The 27690-nt window shown below is 46.5% G+C and overlaps 2 protein-coding genes across 2 annotated transcripts in view; one reads left to right on the forward strand and one right to left on the reverse strand.

Moving 5' to 3' along the window:
* Positions 1-3308: 3308 nt before the first annotated feature.
* MED20 (mediator complex subunit 20) overlaps positions 3309-27690 on the reverse strand; it is a 37116-nt gene continuing 12734 nt past the window's right edge. Inside the window, exons 3-6 of the mRNA XM_017547261.2 lie at positions 16803-16876; positions 13121-13275; positions 7213-7466; positions 3309-4369 (exon numbers count right to left, since the gene is read on the reverse strand). Coding sequence (XP_017402750.2) covers positions 4154-4369; positions 7213-7466; positions 13121-13275; positions 16803-16816 — 639 coding nt within the window. The 5' untranslated portion in view covers positions 16817-16876 and the 3' untranslated portion in view covers positions 3309-4153. The remainder of the gene's footprint in view (positions 4370-7212; positions 7467-13120; positions 13276-16802; positions 16877-27690) is intronic.
* Positions 16968-27241, forward strand: BYSL (bystin like). The gene is made up of 7 exons (XM_017547254.2): positions 16968-17595; positions 21572-21734; positions 24104-24242; positions 24586-24719; positions 25322-25482; positions 25655-25757; positions 26557-27241. The coding sequence occupies exons 1-7, from the start codon at positions 17328-17330 to the stop codon at positions 26900-26902; spliced, it is 1314 nt and encodes a 437-aa protein (XP_017402743.1). The 5' UTR covers positions 16968-17327; the 3' UTR covers positions 26903-27241.

Here is a 27690-nt window from a genome sequence, read left to right on the forward strand (position 1 = left end):
TTGGGAGTTAAAGGTATGGGCTAGGAGATAACAAGGCCATATGTCAGTCTGCCTGTCAATTTTTGACACCTGGAGCACATGCTTAGGTGGGCACCTTTTTTTTTTTTTTGAGACGAAGTTTTGTTCTTGTCCCCCAGGCTGGAGAACAGTGGCATGATCACTGCAACCTCCACCTCCTGGGTTCAAGCAATTCTCCTGCCTCAGCTTCCCAAGTAGCTGGGATTATAGGCGCATGCCACCACGCCCAGCTAATTTTTGTATTTTTAGTAGAAACAGGGTTTCACCATGTTGGCCAGACTGGTCTCGAACTCCTGACCTCAGGTGATCCGCCCACCTCGGCCTCCCAAAGTGCTGGGATTATAGGCGTGAGACACCACACCTAACCAGGTGGGGAACTTCTAACCATGACCCCTACCTTCCAGGATTTGGAGAGAAAAATTTCACTAACTGCCTTACCCTGAAGCTTCGGTACACACTGGGTTGGGGTAAATCTGGTGGTGGGGAGGAGTGGGCAGTCCTCAGGTGTTTTCTTCAGTGAAGGAGGGATACCAGCGCATGGTGGGGGAGATGTGACTTCTTGGCCCTTAATATCTGAGGAAAGCCAGCAGGAGGCAGTGTGGGAACAGGGTACAGTGAATCCAGAAGAGACAACAGGAAAGCACAGCCAGGGCAGGAAACATCAATGGAGGTAGAAAATAGACTATGCACAAAGTAGATTACAGTGGTTCCCAAGATCCAGCGTTTGCCTTCCCCTTCCACAGGTTCTGAGATTTGCATGTATCCCCTGTACTCTAACTTAACGGATCACTTGAAAAGACTCTTCCAGGCTGGGCAACAGGATGCAACCTCCATCTCTATTGAAAAACAAACGAACTTAAAAAAACAAAAACCCATCCTAAGGAATAAAATGCTAGTTATACTTTTAATACAGATTAGAGTAAGATAGAAGTACTAGTATTAAAATGTTTCCACATTCCATCTAAAATCATCTGGCACCTCAGGGAGGTCCAGCCGCTGTACTTTGGCACATGCTGGTAGCCAGGAGTCCTGAGCCTGAAGTTTGGTCTTGACTCCACCCTCATCTCTCTGCATGACTTCTCTGGGAAGTGCAGCCTCTCCAGTTTACACTGAGAGAGAACTAATGAGCTCTAAAGTTGCCCTGACAGCTAACAGTCAAGGTTAGCATTTTTCTATGTGGCTCCGGCAAAAGTACCCAAGATGACAGTAGCAAGGCCCTAGAAGTTTTCCTAGTTTCTGCTCTTTTGGGGGTAGCTACAGATGGGAAAAGGGCTAAAGCATCTGGAAACAGAGGAAGGGGAAGCAGGAGGATAGTCTAGAGTAGCAAGAAGAGCGTCAGATGTGAACCAAAAAATATGGCATCTCCATTTACTGGCTAAGATTTATTTATAAAATGGGGATAATCACGCCCTTTCCCCCTTAATTTATATAAGTAACCCTCAACTTTCACTTTCAAAAATTATACACAAACATTTATATCCTAAAGTACTCCTGAAAGCGCCAATCAGAAATGCACCTAAGAACTGGATAACATACGGGTCCTTCCCACAAGTCATCAGTTTAGTTTTGGTAACTTTGCGAGTGGAGCCGTATTTGTTAAATTATTTAAGAAATGTATTGCATTACCTGCCTCTTTTAGTGACACATTTCCTTTGACACAAAGAACAAAAGTACCCAAGTAGGAGTTCTTAAAAAGTAGGTGTTGACTAGAACAGCTGGTCGGATGTGTGCTTAAATGTAAAAGAAAAAAAACAAAAGTGAAAAACGCTGCAATGTATGAGCCAAGATTGTGCTTAAAAGGCAAAGTGGGCCGGGGTGGCTCACACCTGTAATCCCAGCACTTTGGGAGGCTGAGGCGGGTGGATCACCTGAGGTCAGGAGTTCAAGACTGGCCTGGGCAACATGACAAAACCCCATCACTAATAAAAATGCAAAAAACTTCGCTGGGCATGGTGGCGAATGCCTGTAATCCCAGCTACACAGGAGGCTGAGGCATGAGAATTGCTTCCACCCAGGAGGTGGAGGTTGCAGTGAGCCGAGATCACACCACTGCACTCCAGCCGAGATCACACCACTGCACTCCAGCCTAGTCAACAAGAGTAAAACTCCATCTCAAAAATAATAAAATAAAATAAAGGCAAAGTGTAGTTAGGGATTTTGTACTGGTTTTTTAGCTTTTAGGGAACAGAGCCCCTCCTTATAATGCACAAGTCTAGAGAGTCTATGTTTTCCACAGTCAACTTCAGATTTTCAGGAAATGCATTATGTTCAAAATCCTGCCTACATATTGTTTCATTCCATAAAAGCTGCAGCCTAAAGAAAAATACAAATAAATAAACCCAGACCAGAGCAAATGTAAATCAGAAGGCCAAAAACATAAGATCTGTGCATTTTATTTTTATAAACAGTATCTAAAACATACCTCGATATAAAAAAAAAAAAAAAAAAAAAAAAAAAAAAAAAAAAAAAAAAACAGAAACAAAATAACAAAAACAAGGGAAGTGAAAATGAAAAATACAGATGACAGGTACTATAATTATGAAACTGAATTGAGCTTCTTGTCAGCCAAAACTAGAAGAGAAACATGACTAGTACCTGACTTGTTGCAAAGGCTTTAGATCTGAGCACTTGGATCTGAAAATGGTTTCTCTTTAGATGCCTTCAAATAAGGGACAGTATCCTTGATGACAATATAGTGCAAACATTAACAATTCTCTTAAGACCATCTCTGTGTATATCAAGGTTAATCTGGATGAGTATTTCTGCAGCAGGCATGGGGTAGGCAGGCAATATGGCCAAATATGTAGTTTGGAGATTCAAATGAAACAGGAGAAAGAGCTCAGGCAACCATGACGCATGGTGCAGGTATCAGGGTCAAGTGTTCTAACCCTAAGATCTCGGTGCATGAGAACTAGAGAGGCCTCAATACTGAGACTTAGACGAAGGGTGTGGAATTAACTTTCTAGTGTGACTAATCCAGCTTAGCTCAAAGTGTCTCTGAGATCAGCCGATCTCCCAAGTCAACTCATAAACAAATGCCTTAGTTACAGGGGCTATTAACTACAAAATAACAGCCAAGAGCATTCCTGGGCATGTCCATTGAGCTCCATGTAGCAGAAGCTATTAACTGGGTCCCAGCAACCATCTTCTTTCATCTTTTAGTCACAGAACCCCCGAGTTTTAACTCAGCACATGACTGCCCAGATAAGAGGCTCTATGTCCCAGCATCTCTTTCAGCAAAGTGTGGCCACAGTGATTTGAGCAATGCTCAGTCATATCGTTTTTCTTTTAAACTGCTCTTTTCTCTCTTGACCCAGTGGAATGCAGATATGGAGCTGATGAGTCTGCTTTGACATTGTGGGTAAGGAAATATCCTGGGAGTGGCTGAATAAGAGAGAAGGAAACCAAGCTCCTGATAACCTTGTATAGTTAAATCTGCCCTAGACCATCTGATTACCTATTATTTGGTGAGAAAAAAAAACAAACTTCAGTCTCATAGGAGTTTGGCCTGTGGCTTAACATATTTCACAACAGAAGAGAAAGATGTCAGGAGAGTTCAGAGGACTCAGGCAACACCTGAGGAAAGTCAATTCGCAAATCACTTCAACGAACAAGTCAGAAAATGATAACTATCAAACCAGTTGTGCCTTCCACTCCATCTCCAGGATAGAGGCCCAGCCATATCTTCTGAGTAAAGGAGGAGGCTCTTATTACAGCACAGTCCAAACATAAAATGCAGCACGTTTACCGTGGGCCTGGGACAAATCCTCAACAGCTGGGGATATAGACAGTTTCCCCCACGAATACCAGGCAGGGACACCCCTGTCCTACCTTTCCCCTAAAGGAGGCAGCGTCAAAGCTTCTCCATTCTTCATAATTACCATTCTTGAGGACAAGCCAAATCCAGTAAGGCGTGGAGTAAAACAGCTGATGGGGAACTATGTGTGAGGGTCAGGGAATCGGTGTTCCGGGGTGGACTTCAGAGCCTCAGAACAAAAGCCACAGCTGGGAACCAAAGAGGGAGAGTAGACTCCATGTCTACCCTGGGTTTCTGGGGTCCAGGGACCTGAGAGTCAGTACCTGCTCCTCTGTGGAGTACCCCTAGAGACAGAGCTCAGCTGGCAGCTGCTCATCACTAACGAATCCCAGCCACAGGCACCTGCTGCTGCTTGCGGATCTTGTTGAAGAGTTCCATGTACTGGACCATGGTATCTGCTGGGCCGTAGACCACATCATGTCTGTTCCCAAACACTGCAGGAGCCCCTGGTGTGTGGCTGCCTAAAAAACTCTGTAGGAACTCGAGCAGCAGACTCCAGCAGTCACTAGCTACCACACAGGGGCCATATTCCACCTGGGAACCAAAAGCACAGAGAATGAGAGTGAATGAAGGCTAAGACGAGTCTGCTTTTCTTGCACCTCCTGCCTCCTGCCCCCATCTTCCCCAACCCTGAGCTAAAGACACACACCTCCTAGCACTGTGTTGGTCCACAGGAAACATTCAACCCAAACACTGGGACTCAGCACCCCGCATCTTTAGGCATCTTTAACATTCTCATCCTGGGAGCTATGCCAACCCACAACCCTCCCAAAGGACCCAGAAGCAGATCTGGGCCCCTTTTGATAATTTCACGACTGTGTTGTCCCTGCTATGCTGGATAAAGATTCAAGGAGAGCTCAAGAAAATTCTAAGAGACAAAACAAAGAAAGAAGGAAAATGCAAGTGGGGGTGATAAGTAGAGAGTAGACACATATGCTCATGAGCTTTTTTCTGGTTTTTGTTTTTTTTTTTTTTTTTGAGATGGAGTCTCCCTCTGTCCACCCAGGCTGGTATAGAGTGGTGTGATCTCAGCTCACTGCAACCTCTGCCTCCTGGGTTCAAGCAATTCTCCCACCTCAACCTCCCGAGTAGCTGGGATTACAGGCGCACACCACCATGCCCGACTAGTTTTTGTATTTTTAGTAGAGATAAGGTTTCACCTCAGGTGGGAATTCGAGGCCCACCTCGGCTTCCCAAAGTGCTGGGATTACAGGCGTAAGCCACCGCACCCAGCCGGCTCATGAGGTTTTTCAAGACTGAATTTTACTCCCAAGGTAGAACCAACCTGGGCTCTGACCCTAAGAAAGAATTTCCCAAATAGTGTGGCATGGGCCAAAAAATATATATCTTAGGCCTTCTCCTTCTGCTCTGAATTTTTTACTGGAGAGATGGCAGGACACAATTCCTGGCAGCGCTAGGGAGGAATAAGTAAAGAAACAGGTGGAGTGTGTTTCTACTATAAGGTTGGCAATATGGAGGATAAACAGTGGGTCCTCAGTGGGTCTAAGTGAATCAAAGTCTATTACAAGCCGAAAAGGTTAGGAAATCTTGGTTCTAGAGGTTGCTGAGTAGAAACTACCACTAATGCCCTTTTCTCCAGATTCTTCCTAGACTTATCTATCCCCATGTCTCTACATTTTAAATCCCTACATAAATGTTGATCCTCCAGGAAGCATCGCAACCAAAGTCAGCAGTGCTCTCACTGGTCTGAATTCCCAGAGCAAACTGCCTCTTTTATGGCATTTTCAGACTAACTTCAAAAATAGTTTGTGTGGGCTGGGCATGGTAGCTCACGCCTGTAATCCTAGCCAAGGCAGGTGGATTGCCTGAGCTCAGGAGTTCAAGACCAGCTTGGGCAACATGGCGAAACCTCATCTCTACTAAATTACAAAAAATTAGCCAGGCATGGCAGTGTGCACCTGTAATCCCAGCTGTCAGATGGCTGAGGCAGGAGAATTGCTAGAACCCGGGAGGTGGAGGTTACAGTGAGCCAAGATTGTGCCACTGCACTCCAGCTTGGATGACAGAATGAGACTACACCTCTTTAAAAAAAAAAAAAAAAAAAAAAAAGTTTGTGTGTTTCAGCCTCACTCTTAATAAATAAATCACAAATTTTCAAAGGGTAGATGCTGCAAGCTTACTTGTTTTCTTATCTGAGTGCTGAGCACATTATAGGTTGTGAACTTTCCCTGGTCCCTAAGAAGCCAGCTACTGCCACACGGCCACTCTCACTCCTCATCACTATGTATATGTATGTATTACACACACACTCATAAATGAAGTGATCTCACACACAAACACCTCTTTCTGCCATGAAAGAAAGCAGACAGCATGTCAAAAGGAAAAGCACATTTTTGCTTCCCAACTTTCGAGACCTATCTTAAAGTATACTAAGGACAGGTATATGGGCATATGTGACTTAGGGCCCACCTCCAGAAGATTGCTCCAAGAGTTGTCCTGGTCTGCTCCAGTACTTCTTGTCATGACTTACTTGCCTTCCTTAACTATCGTTTCCCTTCTCCAGTAAGCCATCCCTTCCTTATTAAGCTTTCCCCTTGCTTTGAACCCAGCTTCCCACTTCCCACTTCCCATCTTGTGTTAGAGAGTCTCGGAATAATCAAACAAAGGATAACAATTCACGGAGAAGAAGCACAGATGCCTTGGAGTTAGAGATGAGATAAATATTTGTCTAAATTGAGAAGGACTGAAGGCCAGGTGTGGTGGCTCACAACTATAATCCCAGCACTTTAGGGGGCTGAGGTGGGAGGATCACTTGAGCCCAAGAGTTTGAGACCAGCATGGGCAACATAGTAAGTCCTCATTCCTACTAAAAAAAAAATTTTTTTTTTGACATGGAGTCTCACTCTTGTCGCCCAGGCTGGAGTGCAGTGGCACGATCTCAGCTCAAGGCAACCTCCACCTCCCAGGTTCAAGTGATTCTCCTCAGCCTCCCAAGTAGCTGGGACTACAGGCATGTGCCATCACGCCCAGCCAATTTTTTTTTTGTATTTTTAGTAGAGAGCGGGTTTTTCCATGTTGGTCAGGTTGGTCTCCAACTTTAGACCTCAGTTGATCCACCTGCCTCAGCCTAAGTGCTGGGATTACAGGCGTGAGCCAAAAAATTTTTGCCCAGCCTGAAAAAAAATTTTTTTTAATTAGGGTGTAGTCCCAGCTACTTGGGAGTCTGAGGTGGGAGGATCACTTGAGCCCTGGAAGTAGAGGCTGGAGTGTGCCAAGACTGCACCACTACAGTCCAGCCTGGGTGACACAGCAAGACTCTGTCTCAAAAAAAATAAAGAAGGACTGGAAAATCTTCAGAGCTCTTTACCAGCCAGCCCCCTTAGCATATCCTGCTCCTGTTTTCACCAAGGTCTTACCTCCACAGAGATGCCCCGGGCACTGGGCCCCATTGTGACCGTGCCCACCTTCACCAGGAAGTCACAGTACTGGTACCGGGTGCCCCGGGTCTCAATCTTGCTGGCCTTAGCACTCTGGAAAAAGCCCTTCAGCTTCACCATAAGCACATCAAAGTTGGTGTCAGCAATAAGACAAGGGCCATTCTCAAAGAGGGCAAAACAGCTCAATGGGTACTCCGAGTTGTGCATCACATACATCAGCTTCCCGGTCTGACCTGCAAGGTACAGAGATCCGGCTCATCATCAAGACTTTCACTGGCAAACCCCAGAGTAAAGCAAATGACTCCCCCTCAGAATGAGGCCACATAGCAATCTGGCACTATCTCAGCAGTCTTGGTGGGGCGTAAGGGGAATCCTCTCACTGACAGCCTTTTCTAGAAAGGTAAGGAGAGAAAGAACAGGAGAGGCAGCATGTGGTAAAATCCACCCTGCTCTACCGAAAATGGTGAGGGGCACACAGGGAACTTTAACAGTTTTGATGATGGTTTAATTCTTGAGTGGTAGGCTCACAGATGGTCTATATGTAAAGTCTAATTCACACAGATTTTCCATATACTCTTTTGTATATTATCATACATTCCATAAGTAAAATGAAAGTAACAGCATTTGGGCAAGACAAAGGAAGCAACTGCTCCCTTCTTCTGCGCACTCCTCCTCGCCTGGGTTCCCCCCTCTTTGAGAGCTAGTAAATGGTCCTATGGAAGCAGTAAAGGGGAGTGTCTGTGCATAAGACCGGAAAGGTAGATGGGAGCCAAGCTGTGATAGGTCTTGTCTACCATGATTTGAACAGGGATATGAAGGGAAGGTAGGATTCAGCCACAGGAAGGAAAGAAGACATTCTAGGCAGGGGGCAAGAGAGTGGGAATGAAAAGGGTGTGGGGGTGGGGGGAACAGAGGGCATGTGACTTCCCTATGTAGGCTATATCATGAACAACAGCAGGCTCTGCACAGATCCCCCAGGCAACATCCCTCCTCCTGACTGCTTGCTGACAGCTCCCACCTGTCACCTCCGTCTAAATCCAGTTCAAAACTTCTTGACTCTCAAGAAAAAAATCCATCCAAAGGTGATCTTATCATTCTGTTCTCATGTCTACTCACTCTAATTACATACTTTATTCATACCATATGAGTCTGCAAGTGTTACTGTCTTGGAAATATCTTAAAAGTCAACTAAGGGGAAGGGGTGTGTGTGTTTAATGAAGAAGACACTACCAGTATTAAAGACAGTAACATTTTTCTTTTCTTCTTTTTTTTTTCTGAGACAGTGTCTCACTCTGTCGCCAGGCTGGAGTGCAGTGATGCAATCTCAGCTCACTGTAACCTCCGCCTCCCGAGTGCAAGTGATTCTCCTACCTCAGCCTCCCGAGTAGCTGGGATTATAGGCGCGTGCCACCATGCCCAGCTAATTTTTGTATTTTTAGTAGAGACGGGGTTTTACCACGTTGGCCAGGATGAAGTCAATCTCTTGACCTCAGGATCCGCCCACCTTGGCCTCCCAAAAGGCGTGAGCCCCTGCACCCAGCCTCTTCATTTTTTTTTAAGACAGGGTGTTACTCTGTCACCTAGGCTGGAGTACAGTGGCATGAACACAGCTCACTGAAGCCTCAACCTCCTGGGTCCAAGCAATCCTCCTGCCTCAGCCTCCCATGTAGCTGAGACCACCACGCCCACCTTTTGTGTTTTCTTGTTTCTGCTTTTGTTTTTTAATTTTTGTAGAGATGAGGTCTTACCATCTTGCCTAGGCTGGTCTCAAACTCCTAGTCTCCAGCAATTCTCCCACCTCTACCACCCAAAGTGTTAGGATTACAGACATGAACCACTGCAGTCAGCTGACAATAGTATTTTCTTTTTTTTTTGAGATGGAGTCTCGCTCTTGTCGCCCAGCCTGGAGTGCAATGGCATGATCTCGGCTCACTGCAACCTCCGCCTCCCAAATTCAAGTGATTCTCCTGTCTCAGATTCCTGAGTAGCTGAAATTATAGGCGACTGCCACCACACCCGGCTAATTTTTGTAGTTTTAGTAGAGACAGGGTTTTAGCATGTTGGTCAGGCTGGTCTTGAGCTCCTGACCTCAGGTGATCTGCCTGCCTCGGCCTCCCAAAATGGCTGGGATTACAGGCGTGAGCCACTGTGCCTGCCCAACAATAGTATTTTCTATTATAACAACATCCTTTCATGTCTGTACCACCTTGTGAAGCGGGCAGAACCAGGTTTACTGTCCCCCTTCTAAAGATGAGGAAAATGAAGCTAAGTGGATCCCAGAGCAGCAGCAGTAGCAGAGCCTCCTGGGAACTTGTTAGAAATGCAAATTATAGCCAGGGCACTCGTGCCTATAATCTCAAAACTTAAGGAGGCCAAGGCAGGGAGGATGGCTTGAGCTCGGGAGTTTGAGACCAGCCTGGGCAACATAAGGAGACCTTGTCTCTATAAAATAATTTAAAAATTAGCAGTGAAAGTCTTGCTGATGAGCAGGATCTCTGTCCCTTGCAGGTCAGACCGGGAAGCTGATGTATGTGATGCACAATTCAGAGTACCCATTGAGCTGTTTCGCCCTCTTTGAGAATGGCCCTTGCCTTATTGCTGACACCAACTTTGATTTGCTTATCGTATAGTGACAGACAACTGTGGCCTCAGCTATTTAGGATGCCGAGGCTAGAGGATCACTTGAGCCCAGCAGGTCGAGGCAATAGTGTGCCGTGATCATGCCACTGCACTCCAGCCTGGGTGACAGAAAGAGACCCTGTCTCAAAAAAGAAAAAAAAAGGGAAATGCAAATTATTGTCTACTCTTCTCCAAACTACTAAGTCAAAAACTTTGGGGTTAGGTCTAGCAATCTGTGTGGTAATAAGCCTTTCAGATGATGCTAATGCTGGTCAAGTTTGAGAACCACTGATCTAAAGGCATAGAGCCAATAAGCAGCAGAACTGAAACTCCAATCCAGGTCTGCTCACCCCAAGTTTATTACTCTTTCCATTCTTCCCCACTGCCTGCCATGAAGTTGTTCTGTCTCCCCAACTAAACTGTAGCTTCCTGAAAGTGAGGGCCTGCTCAGCCCACACCAGGTAGTTTCACTAGAAGTCATATGCCATCTCATATCTATATCCTAATATTTTATTACCCAAATGCTTTTGTAATCATTATCTCGATTCTTACCTCCTTCATAGTGAAGGCAACATAAATGGTAACTGCAATTTTATCAACGATAATACAAGAGCTAAGTACAACTCTTAGCTACCATTGATTAAATATTACATGACAGGCTGGGTGCGGTGGCTCATGCCTGTAATCTCAGCACTTTGGGAGGCCAAGGTAAGCAGATCAAAAGGTCAGGAAGTTGAGACAAGCCTGGCCAACATGGGGAAACCCCATCTCTATTACAAATACAAAAATGAGCTGGGCATAGTGGAGCTTACCTGTAGTCTACTAAGATGGCTGAGGCAGGAGAATCGCTTGAACTCGGGAGTCGGAGGTTGCAGTGATCTGAGACTGCACCATTGCACTCCAGCGTGGGCAACAAGAGCGAAACTCCATCTCAAAAAAAAAATTACATGACAATCTTAGTTCTAAATGCTTTGCATGTATTAACTTATTTAATTAGCACAACACGAGAAAAGAAGTACTATGATTATCTTTATTTTATAGATGAGAGAACTCTATTGGGAAGAGTCCAGAAACAGAGCCCATGCCAGATAATTTTGGTACAAGAAATGTATACGGGGAACAAACACACGAGTTGGAAGAAAGGAAAAACCAAACAGGAGGGTGAGACAACCCAAAGAGTAGCAACACAGGAAACTACTACCATTCCTAGGGCTAGAGGGAAAAAGAAAATATGTGCTCTTATCAGAGGCAGGAATGAGGGTTGCCTAGTGGAAGCTAGAACCAAGGAGGTGAAGACAAAGCCATAGCTAGAGACACTGCCCAGAGCAGAGGGAGAGGAATACTATGGGATTCCTTTCTCCCGTCCTCTAAATCTTCTTCGGCGCCTCTCAATAACCAAAGCTAACTAGTAGAGGGCCTGGAAAATACAGCTTGCAGGGGAAGCACAGGAAATGGATCTAAGGGAAACAGGTACATGAGAGGCATGGAAACAGTCACAGATAGGTTGTAGGAGTTACCTACAGGTGCACAATTAGTATGTCGCAAAGCCATGACTCAGGACTCTGGCTCCCCAGTCATAACCACTATGCTATGGAACTGTTCAATATCAAATTACTGCAGAGCCAAGACTAAGAGAAACAACTTCCCTAACTCATATCCAAAGAGTCCCTCTCATTGCCTGAGCCTAGGAGTTAAAGCTTGCAGTAAGCTGGGATCATGCCACTGTATAGTCAGGCAACAAACTGAGTCCTTCACTCGAAAAGAAGAAAATCCTCTCTCCCTTGCAACCACCATCCCCCATTATCCACAGACCATCCCACCACTCAATACACTAAAAAGAACAATTAATTTATGCTATGTTAATAAGGAGGCCAAGGCCAATGGTTAGGTGTAGGAAAACAGAGAAACTTCTAGAAACTTTAAAGCTCTAAAACAATAATAAACAAAGACTTCTGGGCCTGACACATGTCTTTCTCAAACTTCAGAGTGCATGAGGATTGTCTGGATGCTTGTTAAATGTAGATTATGTGGCCTAAGCAGCAGTCAATCAGTAAACAGGGCCAGGAATCTGCAACTCTTAACAAATATCCCAGGTGAATTTGATGTGGTTAGTCAGTGATTAACCCTCTGAAAAACATTGCTTTTAGAGTTCAAACTGCACAAAACAGCACTCAAAGAGCACAAGGGCCAGGCATGGTGGCTCATGCCTCTCATCTCAGCACTTTGGGAGGCCGATGCTGGTGCATCCCGTGAGCTCAGGAGTTTGAGACCGGCTACTTGAGAAGCTGTGGCAGGAGGATGGCTTACGGCTAGGAGTTTGAGACCAACTTGGGCAGCATAGTAAGACACCCCCATGACCCCACCCAAAAGTTAAAAAAAAATCCGCCAGGCATGGTGGCACATGCCTGTAGTTTCAGCTACTCAGGAGGCTAAGGTGGGAGGATCACCTGACCCCAGGAGTTTGAGGCTACAGTGAGCTCCAGCCTGGACAACAGAGCAAGACTCTATCTCTTAAACACATACACACACAAACACATACAAAGAAATTTTGGGGCTAATGCCCTTTTCGGCGTTAGCCCACCTGCACCCAGGTGAAGATAAAAAAAAAAGAAAGAAAGAAAGCAAAAAGAAAAAAAGAAATTTTGGGATGTAATGGATATATTTAGTACCTTGGTTGTGGTGATTGTATCATAGGTGTATGCATATATCCAAACTCATTAAGATGTATGCATTAGATGTATACAACTGTTTGTATATCAACTATACCTCAATAAAGCTTTAGCCAGGAGTGGTGGCACATGCCTATAATCTCAGCACTTTTGAAGCTAATGCCGGATAATCCCTTGAGGCTAGGAATTCAAAACCATCCTAGTCAACATAGGGAGACCCTGTCCTTACAAAAAATTTTAAAAATTAGCCAGGTGTGTAGGATCATGCCTGTGGTCCCAGCTACTCAGGAGGCCAAGGTGGAAAGATCACTTGAGCCCAGGGGGTCAAAGCTGCAGTGAGCTGTGATCATGCCATGCACTCCAGCCTAGGTGACAGAATAAGACCCTATCTCAAATAAATAAATTAATTTAATAAAATAAAGCTTTAAAAAGCCCTAGTCTAAGAGATAAAGAGCCAAGAATTAATAAATTCAGAAACACATCTCGCCACCTGTTCATGAATACCACCCTTAGCAGAAAAGCAGAAAGACTTCAATGAACACAAATGTCTATTAACTCCAAGACTGGTTCCACTCATCCTATAGACCCATGTCACTGACCTTGGCTGCCAAGGGTAGAGGCAGCAGTATGGTACGTCTCACAGTCCACACAAAATGTTCCTTGCTTCTCTGCCCCAAGCATCTCCAATTTCCGAGTGAGGAGCTCTACGGTTTGCTGGACACTCTTGCCCTCAGCCACAGGCATCTGGGACACACTGGAAAGGAGAGCACCAAATCATCAGTATCCAGAGACACACATGTGGTCACTGAGCCACACACTCGCCCACAGCATCACAGCTCATCAGGGCCAAAAGTTATCTTGGAAATGACCTACTCTTGACTGTCTCACAAACCCTACAACTTTAATATTATTTTTAATTAAAAAAAATTCTGGCCAGGCACGGTGGCTCCCGCCTGTAATCCCAGCACTCTGGGAGGCTGAGGCAGTGGATCACAAGGTCAGGAGTTCGAGACCAGGCTGGCCACATGGCGAAACCCCGTCTCTACTAAAAATACAAAGATTAGCTGGGCGTGGTGGCGAGAGCCTGTAATCCCAGCTACTCGAGAGGCTGAGGCAGGAGAATCGGTTGAAACCTGGAGTTGGAGGCTGCAGTGAGCTGAGATAGTGCCAGTGCACTCCAGCCTAGTGACAGTGAAACTGTCTCAAAAAAAAAAAAAAAAAACAGAGAAAAAGGGATTCTTTTTGCAACTCTTTCAGTTCTGACTATATCAAGGAAAACGTCTCAGTTTGGGGTTAATATGTTTTTACCAACTCTGTGAACCTGAGCTGTTCTACACAGTAGCCCAGAGCCACAGGTGGCTGGGGGCTAGTATATTGGACATTACTGTTAGAGCACATTTCCATCAACACAGAAAGTTCTATTCAACAGCCCTAGGAACAAAGTAAAAAGCAGGCTTCAAGTTTATAATCTTTGGGAATGAGAGGCAACAGTATTCACAAGAATTGAATCAAAACAATGGAACAAAACCAAAAATGTTATTCCCAAGATTTCCTCCTATGGTGAGTGAACCTCCTATGGTGGCTTCCCCTTTAGAGTGGTAGGCAACAACTGCCAACCAACAATGTGCCAGACTGTGTCCTAGGGCCTTTAGATGAATTAGCTCTCCAAAGCCTCACAACAGTCCTATGAAGGTGTGTTATTTATCAATTTGTTACAAATAAGGAAACTGCCGGGTGCGATGGCTCATGGCTCTATAATCCCAGCACTCTGGGAGGACAAGGCGGGCTGATCACTTGAGGTCAGGAGTTGGAGACCAGCCTGGCCAACATGGTGAAACCCTGTCTCCACCAAAAATACAAAACTTAGCCAGGCATGATGGTGTGCACATGTAGTCCCAGCTACACAGGAACCTGAGGCAGAAGAATCACTTAAACCCAGGAGGCAGAGGTTGCAGTGAGCCAAGATTGTCCACTGCACTCCAGCCTGGGCAATAACAGCAAAATGCATCTGGAAAAAAAGAAGAAACTGAGGTACAGTACAAAGAGGTTAAATAACTTGTACTAGGTCACACAGTTAATGGGTGGTACACCCAAGACTGAAAGCCCAGCAACCTGGCTTCATGTCCAGGCAAGTTTCTTATTGTTGTTTGGTTTTTTTTTTTTTTTTTTGGTGACAGAGTTTTACTCTTGTTGCCCAAGCTGGAGTGCGATCTCTGTCACTGCAACCTCCACCTCCCAGGTTCAAGCAATTCTCCTGTCTCAGCCTCACAAGTAGCTGGGATTACAAGCGAGTGCCACCACGCCTGGCTAATTTTTTGTATTTTTAGTAGAGACAAGGTTTCATCATGTTAGCCAGGCTGGTCTTGAACTCCTGACCAAAGGTGATCTGCCTACCTCGGCCCCCCAAAGTGCTGGGATTACAGGTGTGAGCCACCACACCCAGCCAATGTCCATGCGCTTCACGACTCGCTAGACTGCCTATATAGGGACGTAGCGCCTGCTAAGATTTTTAAGGAAAAGATCAGTTCTTCAAAAAAAAAAAAAAATTAATAAACAATAGTGCAGGCAATACTCAGCTATATAAAAATCAAGAAAATAGTCATAGATGACATTGCTTTATGATCAACTAAATGAATCTATTAAGGTAGAGTCCATCTATTGCTAAAAATTGTCACTGCTTGCAGGCATAGTGGCTCACGCCTGTAATCCCAGCACTTTGGGTGGCCGAGGTGGGTGAATCACAAGGTCAGGCGTTTGAGAACAGCCTCGCCAACATGGTGAAACCTCGTCTCTACTAAACATACAAGAAAATTAGCCAGGTATGGTGGTGCATGCCTGTAATCCCAGCTACTTGGGAGGCGAAGGCAAGAGAATTGCTTGAACCCAGGAGGTAGAGGTTTCAATGAGCCAAGATCGCACCATTGTACTCCAGCTTGGGCAGAAAGAGAGAAACTGTACAAAAAAAAAAAAAAAAAGTTGTCACTGCTCTATCAGAAAAAGCACTGATAAACAATGCTGCTAATGTGTCTTATTTTGAAATATAAAAGAATCCCTAACGGATGCTACAAGGGACAGAAGTCCTAGGATTCTGAAAAAGTTGTTAAGGGTGCCAACAGAGAGCCCTTTCCCTGGAGCTGCCTTTTCCATTTAAAGAGCAGGGGTGGCAGGGCACAGTGGCTCATGTCTGTAATGCCAACACTTTGGGAGACCAAAGCAGGAGGCTCGCTTCAATTCAGAAATTCAAAACCCACATGTGTAAAACAGCAAGATCCAATTTCTGTTTTGTTTTGTTTCTTTTTAAAGAAAGAGCAGAGGGTTCCAGGGTTCTACACTGCATCCGTTCCATTTCCATCTTTCACGTATCTTGCGTCCATTAAGGAACACAGGAGGAGGGGGATGTCAACTGTGGGAAACAAGAGTGCAATCACTGAGAAACCCGCAAGAAACGGGGCTACCAGGAGGAAAAGTATTGCCCCTACACACGCTTTTATGAGAAGTCTATAGCCACTGGCTTCAGATATCCTGGCCCCCGGACTTCTCCCACAGGAAAGATGCTCACACCTCCTGCGATAAGAAAAAAAAATGGGACCTAGTACCTTACAACTAACACCTCCAGGAGCATTGTACCCATACCTTTCCCTGCCACCTCATCTTCCAACTGAGAGTTAAAACATATGAAAGATAAAAACTCCATTGAAACTAGACCAACCATGGAATTAAACATAGTAAGAAGCAGGTCCTAAAGAGGGCCTGGAACCACGATCTCCTTATTATCAATAGCCTCTTTTTTCCTCTAGACCCAAAATCTTAAAATGGGCAAATTATAAACAGACACAAGCTGGTCTAACTGCATTTGATGGCTGAGAGAAGGGTAGGCGAAAATCTCAAAAAAAATACTGTCTCCTGATTGCTTTTAACCTACTCCCTCCAACCCTGTCTGCAGGTAGGTCCTAATCCAAAGTCCCTATTTCCAACCTTGAGGTTCCATTGCAGACAGTACTGTGGCCTCACGGGAAGGAAAATGTACCCAGAAGGGAAGGAGGTACACAACCACTGATAGGTCCCTGGTATAAAACCTTTGCTCTGCCGCCTTTCAAGAGGTAGGAGCGCATCTCCGAGGAAAAAGGCCCGGTGAACCCGCGGCCTGCAAGGTATCCTCTTAACCACATAACCCGAGGACATTTCGCTCAGCTCCCAAGGGACGGCGGACCATGATCAAGGACCTCTTCCCGGCCCTTCACAACTCCAAATCCCGCCCCACAAAACCCCCTGCAGTCCTACCAAGTCACTCCCATGGCGTCGGGCAAGGAAGGTGGCAGGATCACACAGTAGAAATGCGTCGTTCCCAGTCCGCCGGCTTCGGTCGCAGAAGGGATTCCGGAAATACGTAAAAACAGAGCGCCGGGTCCACGCCTTCCCCAAGGAATGGGGCGTGTCTCGGCACCCCTCGGTGACGCCACCAGTGACATAATCAGCGAATTCCCGCCCCCATGTTTCTAGCTCTGGAAATTCCCGCTTGGCTGAGCACTCTAGGCTTAGATCCATGAAGCTAGGAGAACGACACTTAGACTGCACTATTGAGAGAAGCCAACGTTAAAGGCAATGAATGTATTTGGGAGTCCAGCTCCGGAACCCAGGAGCTCTTTTAGTGGGAGGGGCGGCGCTGATGGCGCTTCTGGCCTCCGATAGCTAGAGGGCGCTGTGATCGCAGCGTGGCCTCTTGGGAGGTGGGAGTTCACCGCGCAAGTGTATTCTGGCCTTTTCGTCGTCCCCACGTGCGACTTCCTGGCAACTTTTTCAAGAAAAATGCCCAAGTTCAAGGCGACCCGTGGGGCCGGGGGTCAGGAAAAACATGCGCCGCTGGCTGAGCAGATCCTGGCTGGGAATGCGTTGCGGGCAGGGGTCCGGGAGAAGCGGCGGGGTCGTGGCACCGGAGAAGAGGAGGAAGAGTATGTGGGGCCTAGGCTGAGCCGACGGATTTTGCAGCAAGCACGGCAGCAACAGGAGGAGCTCGAGGCCGAGCATGGGACTGGGGACAAGCCACCGGCGCCGCAGGAACGTACCACGCGGCTGGGTGAGTGTCTGGGAGGAGGTCCGAGCAAGACAGTGGCTAGCAGTGGGGCAGGGGGGACAGCTAAAAAGTGTCCAGCAGGGGACTTGCAAAAGTAATGGAATGGGAGGCTAAGCGATGGCCGGAGACCTCCGCGCCCACTCCTAGTTTTAGGCACTCCCTTCTAGGCACCCCCGAAGTTAGGCCAATAGAAAGTACTGTAATCGCTCGCGCCACTAAGTGTTCCTAGCATTTATCCATTGGTTTTGTAAATATTTTTGGGAAACCTACTACGACCTTTGCGCTATGATCGGAGTTCAATCGAATATTTGAGTACAGAAGTAACAACATATAGACACGTCTGACTTAAGGACCTTACAGTCAAGCCCAGCGGAGAGACAATTACGTAGACTCTTAGAATAATGTATTTCCATGATAAAGTGTCGTTTCCCTGGTGACAATAGCATTGGTCTTGAGAAGCTTCTCCGATTGCAGGACCTTTAAGCTGAGAACTGAAAAACAAATGGGAGGTGTAATGAGCAGAAAACACGTTTCGCAGCCAAAGAGGGAGAGAAACGAATTGACGTTTGATATGTTCTTACTAGGGAGGGAGTGCTGACCTCTGAGGTGCTTCATCCATTTCTCAGATCTCATCTAAAGCAATATTTGATACAATTGAATAGTGGCCTCCTGCCCACAGTATCCTTACTTGGGTTGTAAGACATCAACAGTCCTGTTTTACTGCCACCTCACTTCTCAATAGCATTGGCTCTTACTGCAACCTCTTATCCTCACTCCTCTGACCTCTTCTCTTCAGATACTCTCTCATGCTGTCAGGTTTCATGGTTTAAATACCATCTCTTGGGTGACGACTCCTAACTTTGTATTCTAGCCCTGATCTCTTTCATGAAATCCAGATTCTTATATTCAGCTGCCTATTTGGCACCTCCAGTTTGAAGCAGCTCAAATTTAGCATGTACAAAACCAATCCTGACCTTCTCTCCAGAGCTGCTTCTCTCACCACTGTCTTCCCTGTCTCAGTTAGTAGCATGATATTCTTTCATTTGCTAAAGATAAACGTGAGACTCCTCTCTCTCTCTCCCTCCCCACATCTGATCTGCAAGGAAATTCTGATAACTCTGCCTTCAGGGTATAAAGGTCTATCCAAAATCAGACCACTTTTCACCACTTTGGAACACCATCCTGTTCAAACCACCACAGTCTCTCACACTGGATTATCACAGACTCACCTGGATTATCACAGTAGCCTCCTAGATGGTATCTGATATTCTCCTTTTTTTTCTTTCCTTTCCTTTCCTTTTTATTTTATTTTTAGACAGAGTCTGTCGCTCTGTCTCTCTCCCAGGCTAGAGTGCAGTGGCACAATCTTAGCTCACTGCAGCCTCAATCTCCTGGGCTCCAGCTGTCTTCCTGCCTCAGCCTCCCACATAGCTGGGACCACAGGTGTATGCCACCATGTGTCCATTCTTTTTTTTTTTTTTTAGACAGTCACTCTGTCACCTAGGCTGGAGTGCAGTGGTGTGATCTCGGCTCCCTGCAACCTCTGCCACCCAGATTCAAGCAATTCTCCTGCCTCAGCCTCCCAGGTAGTTGAGATTACAGGTGTGAGCCACCACATCCAGCTAACTTCTGTATTTTTAGTAGAGATGGGGTTTTACCATGTTGGCCAGACTGGTCTTGAACTCCTGACCTCAGGTGATCCACCCACCTCAGCCTCCCAAAGTGTTGGGATTACAGGCATAAGCCACTACACCTAGCCGCCAATGCTTTAATTATCTGTAGAGATGAGGTCTCACAGTGTTGCCCAGGTTGGTCTCAAACTCAGGCGATCCTCCTTGCCTTGGTGTCCCAAAGTGCTGGGATTACAGGTGTGAGCTACTATACCCTGCCGTATCTCGCACTCTACAGAACACTCAACAGCTGGGGGTTACGGGAGTCTACAATCCCTGTACGATCTGCTTTCCCCTTTGCCCATTCCATTCAACCTATATAGGCATCGTTGTGCCTTTTTTTTTTTGAGACAGAGTCTCACTCAGTTGCCCAGGCTGTAATTCAATGGCAAGATCTTGGTTCACTCCAACCTCCACCTCCCAGGTTCAAGCGATTCTCCTGCTTCTGCCTCCCAAGTATCTGGGATTACAGGCACCCGACACCACACCCAGCAAATTTTTTTTCTTTTTTTGTATTTTTAGTAGAGATAGGGTTTTGCCATGTTGACCAGCCTGGTCTCAAACTACTGACCTCAGGTGATCCACCCACCTTGGCCTCCCAAAGTGCCAGGATTACAGGTGAGCCATCACGCCTTGCCCATAATACTTATCTTTTAACCCAATATATTCATACATTTGTTTATGTCTGTCTCTTCCAATTAGATGAGATCAGTGCATTCAGGGTGGTATGGTCATAGACTGCCTCCTCCAGTTAGAATGTAAGCTGTATAAGAACAAAGTTTTTTAGTTTCTTTTGTTCATGGATATAGCCAGCACTGCCTCACATATAGTAAGTGCTGGATGTTTGCTCAATGACTGGGTTAATGAACGATGTTGAGGTAGGTAGAAGCCAAGCCTAAAGATGATTCAGAAACCATCCTAACAGCAATGGGAAGAATGGGAAGCTATTGGAGAATTTTAAGTACAGGCCTGATCAAATCAAATATGTGCTTCTGGAAGATTGCTGTCTGCAGAGTGGAAAATGAATTGGAGGGAAGCAAGGTCAGAAACATGGATACCAGTGGGCAACTGTTGAATACATTCAGGCAAGAGATGATGCTCATCTAGGCTTAGATGGTGTGGTGAAGCATGTGAGAGACAGTCTATGAGGAAAAATTGAATAGGGTTTAGTAATTGATTGGGTGTTGAGGGTGAGGGCAGGGGATGAGGCAGGAGCGCCTCCCAGGCTTAGCACTGGGTGGACAATGCTGCCGTTTGCTGAGCTGTGGATGGTTAGCAGTGTAGACCTAGGAGGGAAAGAAGATAAGTTTAGTCAATGACAGGTGAGATTTGAGGTGCCTGTGAGTCATCCAAGAGCAGCTGTACAGGAAACCCCTGGAGTTAGGGTCTGGCGCTAAGGAGAACCACCTACAAAGTACAAATTTAGGGGATTGTTGGCACGTGGAGACAAAATGTCTGTTCCCCCTTATTTAGCTTTCATCACACACTGCCTTTGTTAATGGCTTATTGATATGTAGCATTATAGCCCCTCACTTGGATTATTAGGCCCCTTTCCAGATGCCCAGACATGTAGCCTTCCAAAAAGGGAAGTTATTTAAATGGACTAACTTCATTTATTGAAATGGACTGGTGGATTGAAATCTGAACTCTACTGCCTGACTTTGAAGGCCCTCCAGTCTGGCTTCACCTTTTCCCCCTAGCATTATTTCCTGCTATTGCCTACGAGACACTTATAGCCAAGCCTTATTTTCTCTGGGTCTGGAATACACTCCTCCTGCTCCCAAACTCTGCATCCAGCACCTAACTGTCCTCACCACTCATCCTCCAAGTGCATGTTGTTTCTAGCACTTACTGTGGCATATAATCAAGCCCTAACGTGTGTAGAGTAGTAGTGAAGAATGCAGTCTAGACCCAGACTGTCAGGCAAATTACCCAACTTTTCGGTGCTTCAATGTTCCCATCTGAAACTGGGTATAATAATAGTATCTACTTCTTGGGTTTATAAGGGTTAAACAATTAACATGGGTACAGTGTTCAGAAGTTCCTTCTACGTAACTGAGTATGGTATGTTCACTATTATTTATGGCCATTGCTTTCTCATTGTTTCCTGTGCATACATTTTGTTTCTCAAGCATGATTGCAAGCCCCTGGGGACAGGGAGCTACTGCATGCCTCATTTGTTTCACTGCACATACCTGCATCTATCACAACCACATGTGAGGCCTGTACTGCATAATGGCTGAAGCTAAACTGACTAATCCTTCAGCCATCCTTGGCTGGGCTCATCCATTTAGTCTCCCCTCTTCTAGGTCCAAGAGTGCCTCAGGATGGATCAGATGACGAGGACGAGGAGTGGCCCACACTGGAGAAGGCTGCCACAATGACAGGGGTGGGCTATCATGCCGAGGTGGTGGTGGACCCTGAGGATGAGCGTGCCATAGAGATGTTCATGAACAAGAACCCTCCTGCCAGGTAGGCCTGGTGATTTGGGATAGTGGGTCCTTGTAGAAAATTCCCACAGGAAAACAAGTTCCCCCAGCAAACTTATTAATTCCCTACTTTTGGAAAGGGCCCTGGAGTTGCTGGTTGTAGGGGTCCACCTTGACAAAGCTGGCCCATCCTCAAAGGACCACTGTGAGTGGGAATGACCCAGCCTCAAAATGCCTTGTGTCCTTCTGTCCATTTATTGTACTACTGCCCAATTGTTAGGGAAACAGCTACAGGCCCCTTTTATACCTCTGGGGAGAGCCATCCTGTTGCATTTGATTTTGGTATTCTCGGTTTTTTTAGTGGTAAGCTCAACTTCCTTGGATAAATCTTCATACCCTAAGCTTCATTTAAGCCAGGGGTTTTCAACCTCAGCATTACTGACATTTTGGGCTGGGTAATTTTGTGTGTGTGTATGGAGGCTATTCTGTGCAGTGTAGGGTGTTTAGCAGACATCTCTCATCTCTACCTTCTAGACTCCAGTAGCAACCTTCCCTCTAATTGTGATAACCAAAAATGACACCAGACATTGCCAAATCTCCCCTGGGGGGCAAGATCGCCCCCAGTTAGAACTACTAATTTATTCCCATCTATAGTAAATGCTAGCTCCAAAACATGCAAGCATTTAGACTGCCTGTGGTCAAATTCCTGAGCCCATAAATTTTGGCCCTGGGGAGTGGAGTCTAGGATAAGGACCCTCAACCAGTTCATTCTGACCCTGTGATATTAGCATGATGTTGTCCCTGATACTTTAGGCTATTTGGGCTTAATGCATCTCTCATTGCTAATCATACTGTAAAAAGACAGGGAAGCTGGTAAATTCTGTGGCAGCTTATTTGAAAATGCAGAATGAAGAAAATGAGCCCATCTCCCAGATTGATGGTTGACCGTTGAAATGAAATACATGTCACAAAATACGTACCTGGGCTTGTCCCACCAGAGAGCCTCTCAGGTTCTCACTCAGCACCTCATAACTCCTACTTCACTGATAACTCTGACAAACTTGGCAGAATGCTTCTCCAATTTGCAGTAAATAGAATAGACAAGCTCCTTGAAGTTAACAGAACTCCTGGCAGTTGTAATAAATGATAGCTAGCATCTTCAGAAAGCAAACCTAGATCCATGTGGATTCAACAGTCAGAGGCCATTTAGTTTGAAGGCACATTATAAGGTCCTATAAAGTACCTTAAGAACTTCAAAAACCTGAGTTTGACTCTTACCCCCCACCTGACAGCTGTGAGGCCTTGGGTGAGTTACTAACCTGAGGCCCAGTTCCCATGTCTGCATAAGTTTCCATGTCCCGTAAGTGTTGCACTGACTCTAGGACTGGAAAGCCCCAAACTCAGTGCCTGGCACTGAGTAGGACCTCAGAAAAGAGGAGCAGTTTGGTTTTTGTTTTGTTTTGTGACAGAGTCTCACTCTGTCAGCCACCCAGGCTGGAGGTCAGTGGTGTGATCTCTGCTCGCTGAAACCTCAACTTCTCAAGATTACAGGCATGTACCACTACGCCCGGCTAATTTTTGTATTTTTAATAGAGACAGGGTTTCACCATGTTAACCAGGCTGGTCTTGAACTCCTGACCTCCCTCAGCCTTCCATTTCTGGGATTACAGGTGTGAGTCACTGCACCCAACTCAGGAGCAGCTTTAAGTACATTTCAGGCTGGGCATGGTGGCCCATACCTGTAATCCCAACACTGGGAGGCTAAGGCAGGAGCCCAGGAGTGTGAGACCAGCCTGGGCAATATGAAAAGACCCCATCTCTACAAAAGAATAAAAAATTAGCTGGGTGTTGTGCTGTGTGCCTGTGGTCCCAGCTAGTGGGGAGACTGAGGTGGGAAGATCGCTTGAGCCAGAGAGATGGAGGCTGCAGTGAGCCGTGATGGTGCCACTGTACACCAGCCTGGGCAACAGAGCTAGACCCTGTCTCAAAATAAATAAATAAATATACTTCAGCAGCCTCTGAAGTGTATTATAAAGTGGGTACCATTATTATCCCTGTTTAACAAATGAGGAAACAGAGGCATAGAGAGGTAAAGTAACATACCCAAGATCATACGGGGAGTGGGCAAGCCAGGATTTGAACCTGGGCAGACCGACTTCAGAGTTCAGGTTCATAATAACCTCCATCCAACTGCCAGCTTTGTCCTAAATGGAATGAATTCCAGTTCCTTTGCACCCTGCAGCGATTCTGTGAGGGTGGATGGGCACATAGAGGGAACTGAAGCTGCACATCCCAGCAGGATCGCAGTACATCAGTGCTCACAAGGACTGTGGGGAGTCTGGAGCTTCCTGGACAGTGACCACAGCACTCCTTCCCTCCTCTGTCCCCTCCCCTCGGCACCTCCCCTCTTAGGCGCACCCTGGCTGACATCATCATGGAGAAGCTGACTGAGAAGCAGACAGAGGTTGAGACAGTCATGTCAGAGGTGTCGGGCTTCCCTATGCCCCAGCTGGACCCCCGGGTCCTGGAGGTCTACAGGGGTGTCCGGGAGGTAAGAGCTGAGAGAGGAGCCATGGTGGAAGACCCATTTAGGGACTTTTTTGCCTTTTGCCTGCATCTCATGCTAAAGAAGTCATGGGAGCAGAAAACAGACCTAAGAGGCAGAGTGTGTGGGTTCAGATTCCTGCTCTGCCTATAGACTTGGCAACCTTGGATCAGTTACTGGAACTTTTCTCTGGTCATCTGTAAAACGAGCAAAATAATGGCCCCTCCTTATACAGTTATTGTGAGCATGAAATGAGTTAATATATTAAAAGCTCCCAGACAAGTTCCTAACCCACAGCAAGCTCGCCATATGTGGATGACGATGATGATTCTACCTCCCTTATCCCTAGGTATTATCTAAGTATCGCAGTGGGAAACTGCCCAAGGCATTTAAGATCATCCCTGCACTCTCCAACTGGGAGCAAATCCTCTACATCACAGAGCCTGAGGCCTGGACTGCAGCTGCCATGTACCAAGCCACCAGGTAGGGTAGATGGGGGTTCAGGGGCCTTGGTCTATAGGTGCAGGCTGGGCTTGGGATGGACAGGTTTCCTTGCCTCTACCCCTAGGGCATTTGAGCTTTGCCCCACAGTGCTCTCTGTTCTACTTTATAGCATCATTTTCCTAGCTTTTCCTGTGTCATTTTTTGTAGCCAAGACGCAGCTGGACTAAACCCTCTATGATCAATTTCTAGGGGAGAGGCTTTTATAGCCACTGGGATACAACCTTGTAGCAGGGGCCTCAGAAGTCTATGACTGTCCAGGCATGCTCATGGCCCTCATGATAGCAGGGTTGAGAGGAGCTGTGACAGCAAGAGGAAGGAGAGTAGCTGAGTAGCCATCAGTTTGCATGAGCTCTGGCTCTGCCGCAGACGGACAGCACTCCCCATTTAGGTACATCTCGTTGCCCCTCCTGTTCTCTAAGTTGATGGGTGTTGTACGCACACAGCTCCCACATATCCCTCACTGAGAAAAAGATCTCTTATTTTACTTTAAAACCTTTTGTATGTACTATCCATGATGATATTTAATGGGTTGGGTCCAGACTGTCGTGTGACTTGGAAACTCCCCCCTTAACTCCCGCTAGGATTTTTGCCTCTAACCTGAAGGAACGCATGGCCCAGCGCTTCTACAACCTTGTCCTGCTCCCGCGAATACGAGATGACATTGCCGAATACAAACGACTCAACTTCCATCTCTACATGGCTCTCAAAAAGGCCCTTTTCAAACCTGGAGCCTGGTTCAAAGGTGGGATCCCAGAGGCAGGGAAGAAAGGGAAGGGCTGGAGCTCCTACAGGGAACACAGCAGGCCTGGTGTGGGAAATGGCTGGCTGGCTGACCCTGGGCGGGGTGGGAAAGCATCCCCTAACTCCTTTTTCTTAACCTGGGCTCATAGTGACTGCCCTTTGACTCTCCTCAGGGATCCTGATTCCACTGTGCGAGTCTGGCACTTGTACCCTCCGGGAAGCCATCATTGTGGGTAGCATCATCACTAAGTGCTCCATCCCTGTGTTGCACTCCAGGTAGCATTGTTGCGGGTGGAGGAGGGCTGGTCAGTGGATATCCAGATAGTGGAATTGCCAGGACTTGGGGATGCGCAGAGTGGTGAAGGAGCTAAGGATAGCCTTGGGTTTGTATCATTATCCCCCTAAATGTAAGTTCTGCAAGAACAGGCCCTGAGTGCCGGGTATAAAGTGCTGAGGCTGGGCTCAGTGGCTCACGCCTGTAATCCTAGCACTTTGGGAGGCTGAGGCCGGTGGATCACAAAGTCAGGAGTTCGAGACCAGCCTGGCCAACATAGTGAAACCCCATCTCTACTAAAAATACAAAAATTAGCTGGGCTTGGTGGCATACACCTATAATCCCAGCTACTCTGGAAGCTGAGGCAGGAGAATCATTTGAACCCAGGAGGCGGAGGTTGCAGTGGGCCAAGATTGCACCATTGCACTCCAGCCTGAGTGACAGGGTGAGACTCCGTCTCATAAATAAATAAGTGCTCAGTAAATAGATGAACAAATAAGTAGGAAACACAGGAAGAAAGTAGTTAGGGTGGAGATGTTGAGATGTTTGGACCATACTCTAGTTGGATACTGAAACAAGCAGTCTATGCTAGAGGTAGAGATTTGGGTGGATCCTTGTAGAGATGGTGACTGGAGTCAAGAGAATATAATACGATTGGGTAGGTGAGAAGGCCCCTAGGGAATACCATAGTGTAAGGGCCAGCAGAGGGGAAGAAAAAAGGGGGAAAGCACAGAGGAGAAGTAGGATCCTTCTTCCAATGCTTTCCCCACCAACTTCACCCCACCTCCCTTTTCCCACCAGTGCAGCCATGCTGAAAATTGCTGAGATGGAATACAGTGGTGCCAACAGCATCTTCCTGCGACTGCTGCTGGACAAGAAGTATGCACTGCCTTACCGGGTGCTGGATGCCCTAGTCTTCCACTTCCTGGGGTTCCGGACAGAGAAGCGTGAACTGCCTGTGCTCTGGCACCAGTGCCTCCTGACTTTGGTCCAGCGCTACAAGGCCGACTTGGCCACAGACCAGAAAGAGGCCCTCCTAGAACTGCTCCGGCTGCAGCCCCATCCACAACTATCCCCTGAAATCAGGCGTGAGCTTCAGAGCGCAGTCCCCCGAGATGTGGAAGATGTTTCCATCACCATGGAGTGAGGAAAACAGTCAACTGTCCTGGCCCAAGGGGTTTGGAAGGACACCAAGACCCCCGTTGGTGACTAAAGATGACACTGAGCCTTAATGGCTGAAGACCTAGATCAAGGCAGTGACAGGTCACAAGGACATCTGTGGCTCCCAGTCCAGGACAGGAAGAACTGAGAGTCTGGCTGGTTCCGTCTTCCATTCAAGGCCCTTATCCCTGTTCAGTTCTGAGGGCCAACTTGAGTTACCATATGCTAGGATTCCCAGTCCCCAGCTGGGGCTTGGTGTGGTACTTTTTCTATGGCTGTTGCGTCAGGCCACTGTGGATAAAAGCAAAGGCAGATATTTATTGAACCTCTGTGTTTGGTGTGGTCAGTGGAGGTGGGCATTACTCCTGTTAGTATCTGGAGGACAGAGGACATTCTTGTCCCATTTATATAGGGCCCACCTTCCTAGATCTCCAAGCTTGTTTCTCCAGGCCACATTCACATTTTTAGCCCGCAAGGGACACATCCTCCGCCTTTCCCCATCATAGACTATAGCAGCCAGAAGCAGGTTGTCCAAAGATGGTCATGTCTCATCTGTGGATGAAAAGCCTACAAGAGAAAACTCCTCAAGGAAAGCAGAGATGCAGTCAAGGAAGGTCAGAGATCAAGGTTGGACCCAAGAATGATTAGATTGGGGCTAGCAACAAACAGGCTCCCTTTTTGGCTTTTTAGCCAATGAAAGCTTTAGTCTAGTGACTAGTAAACTAGGGCCAAGTGCCCGTTTTTTTGTTTTTGTTTTTTTTTTTTTTTTTTTTT

This window comes from Cebus imitator, unplaced genomic scaffold (genome assembly GCF_001604975.1).
Source record: "Cebus imitator isolate Cc_AM_T3 unplaced genomic scaffold, Cebus_imitator-1.0 Scaffold197, whole genome shotgun sequence".
NCBI lineage: Eukaryota > Metazoa > Chordata > Mammalia > Primates > Cebidae > Cebus > Cebus imitator.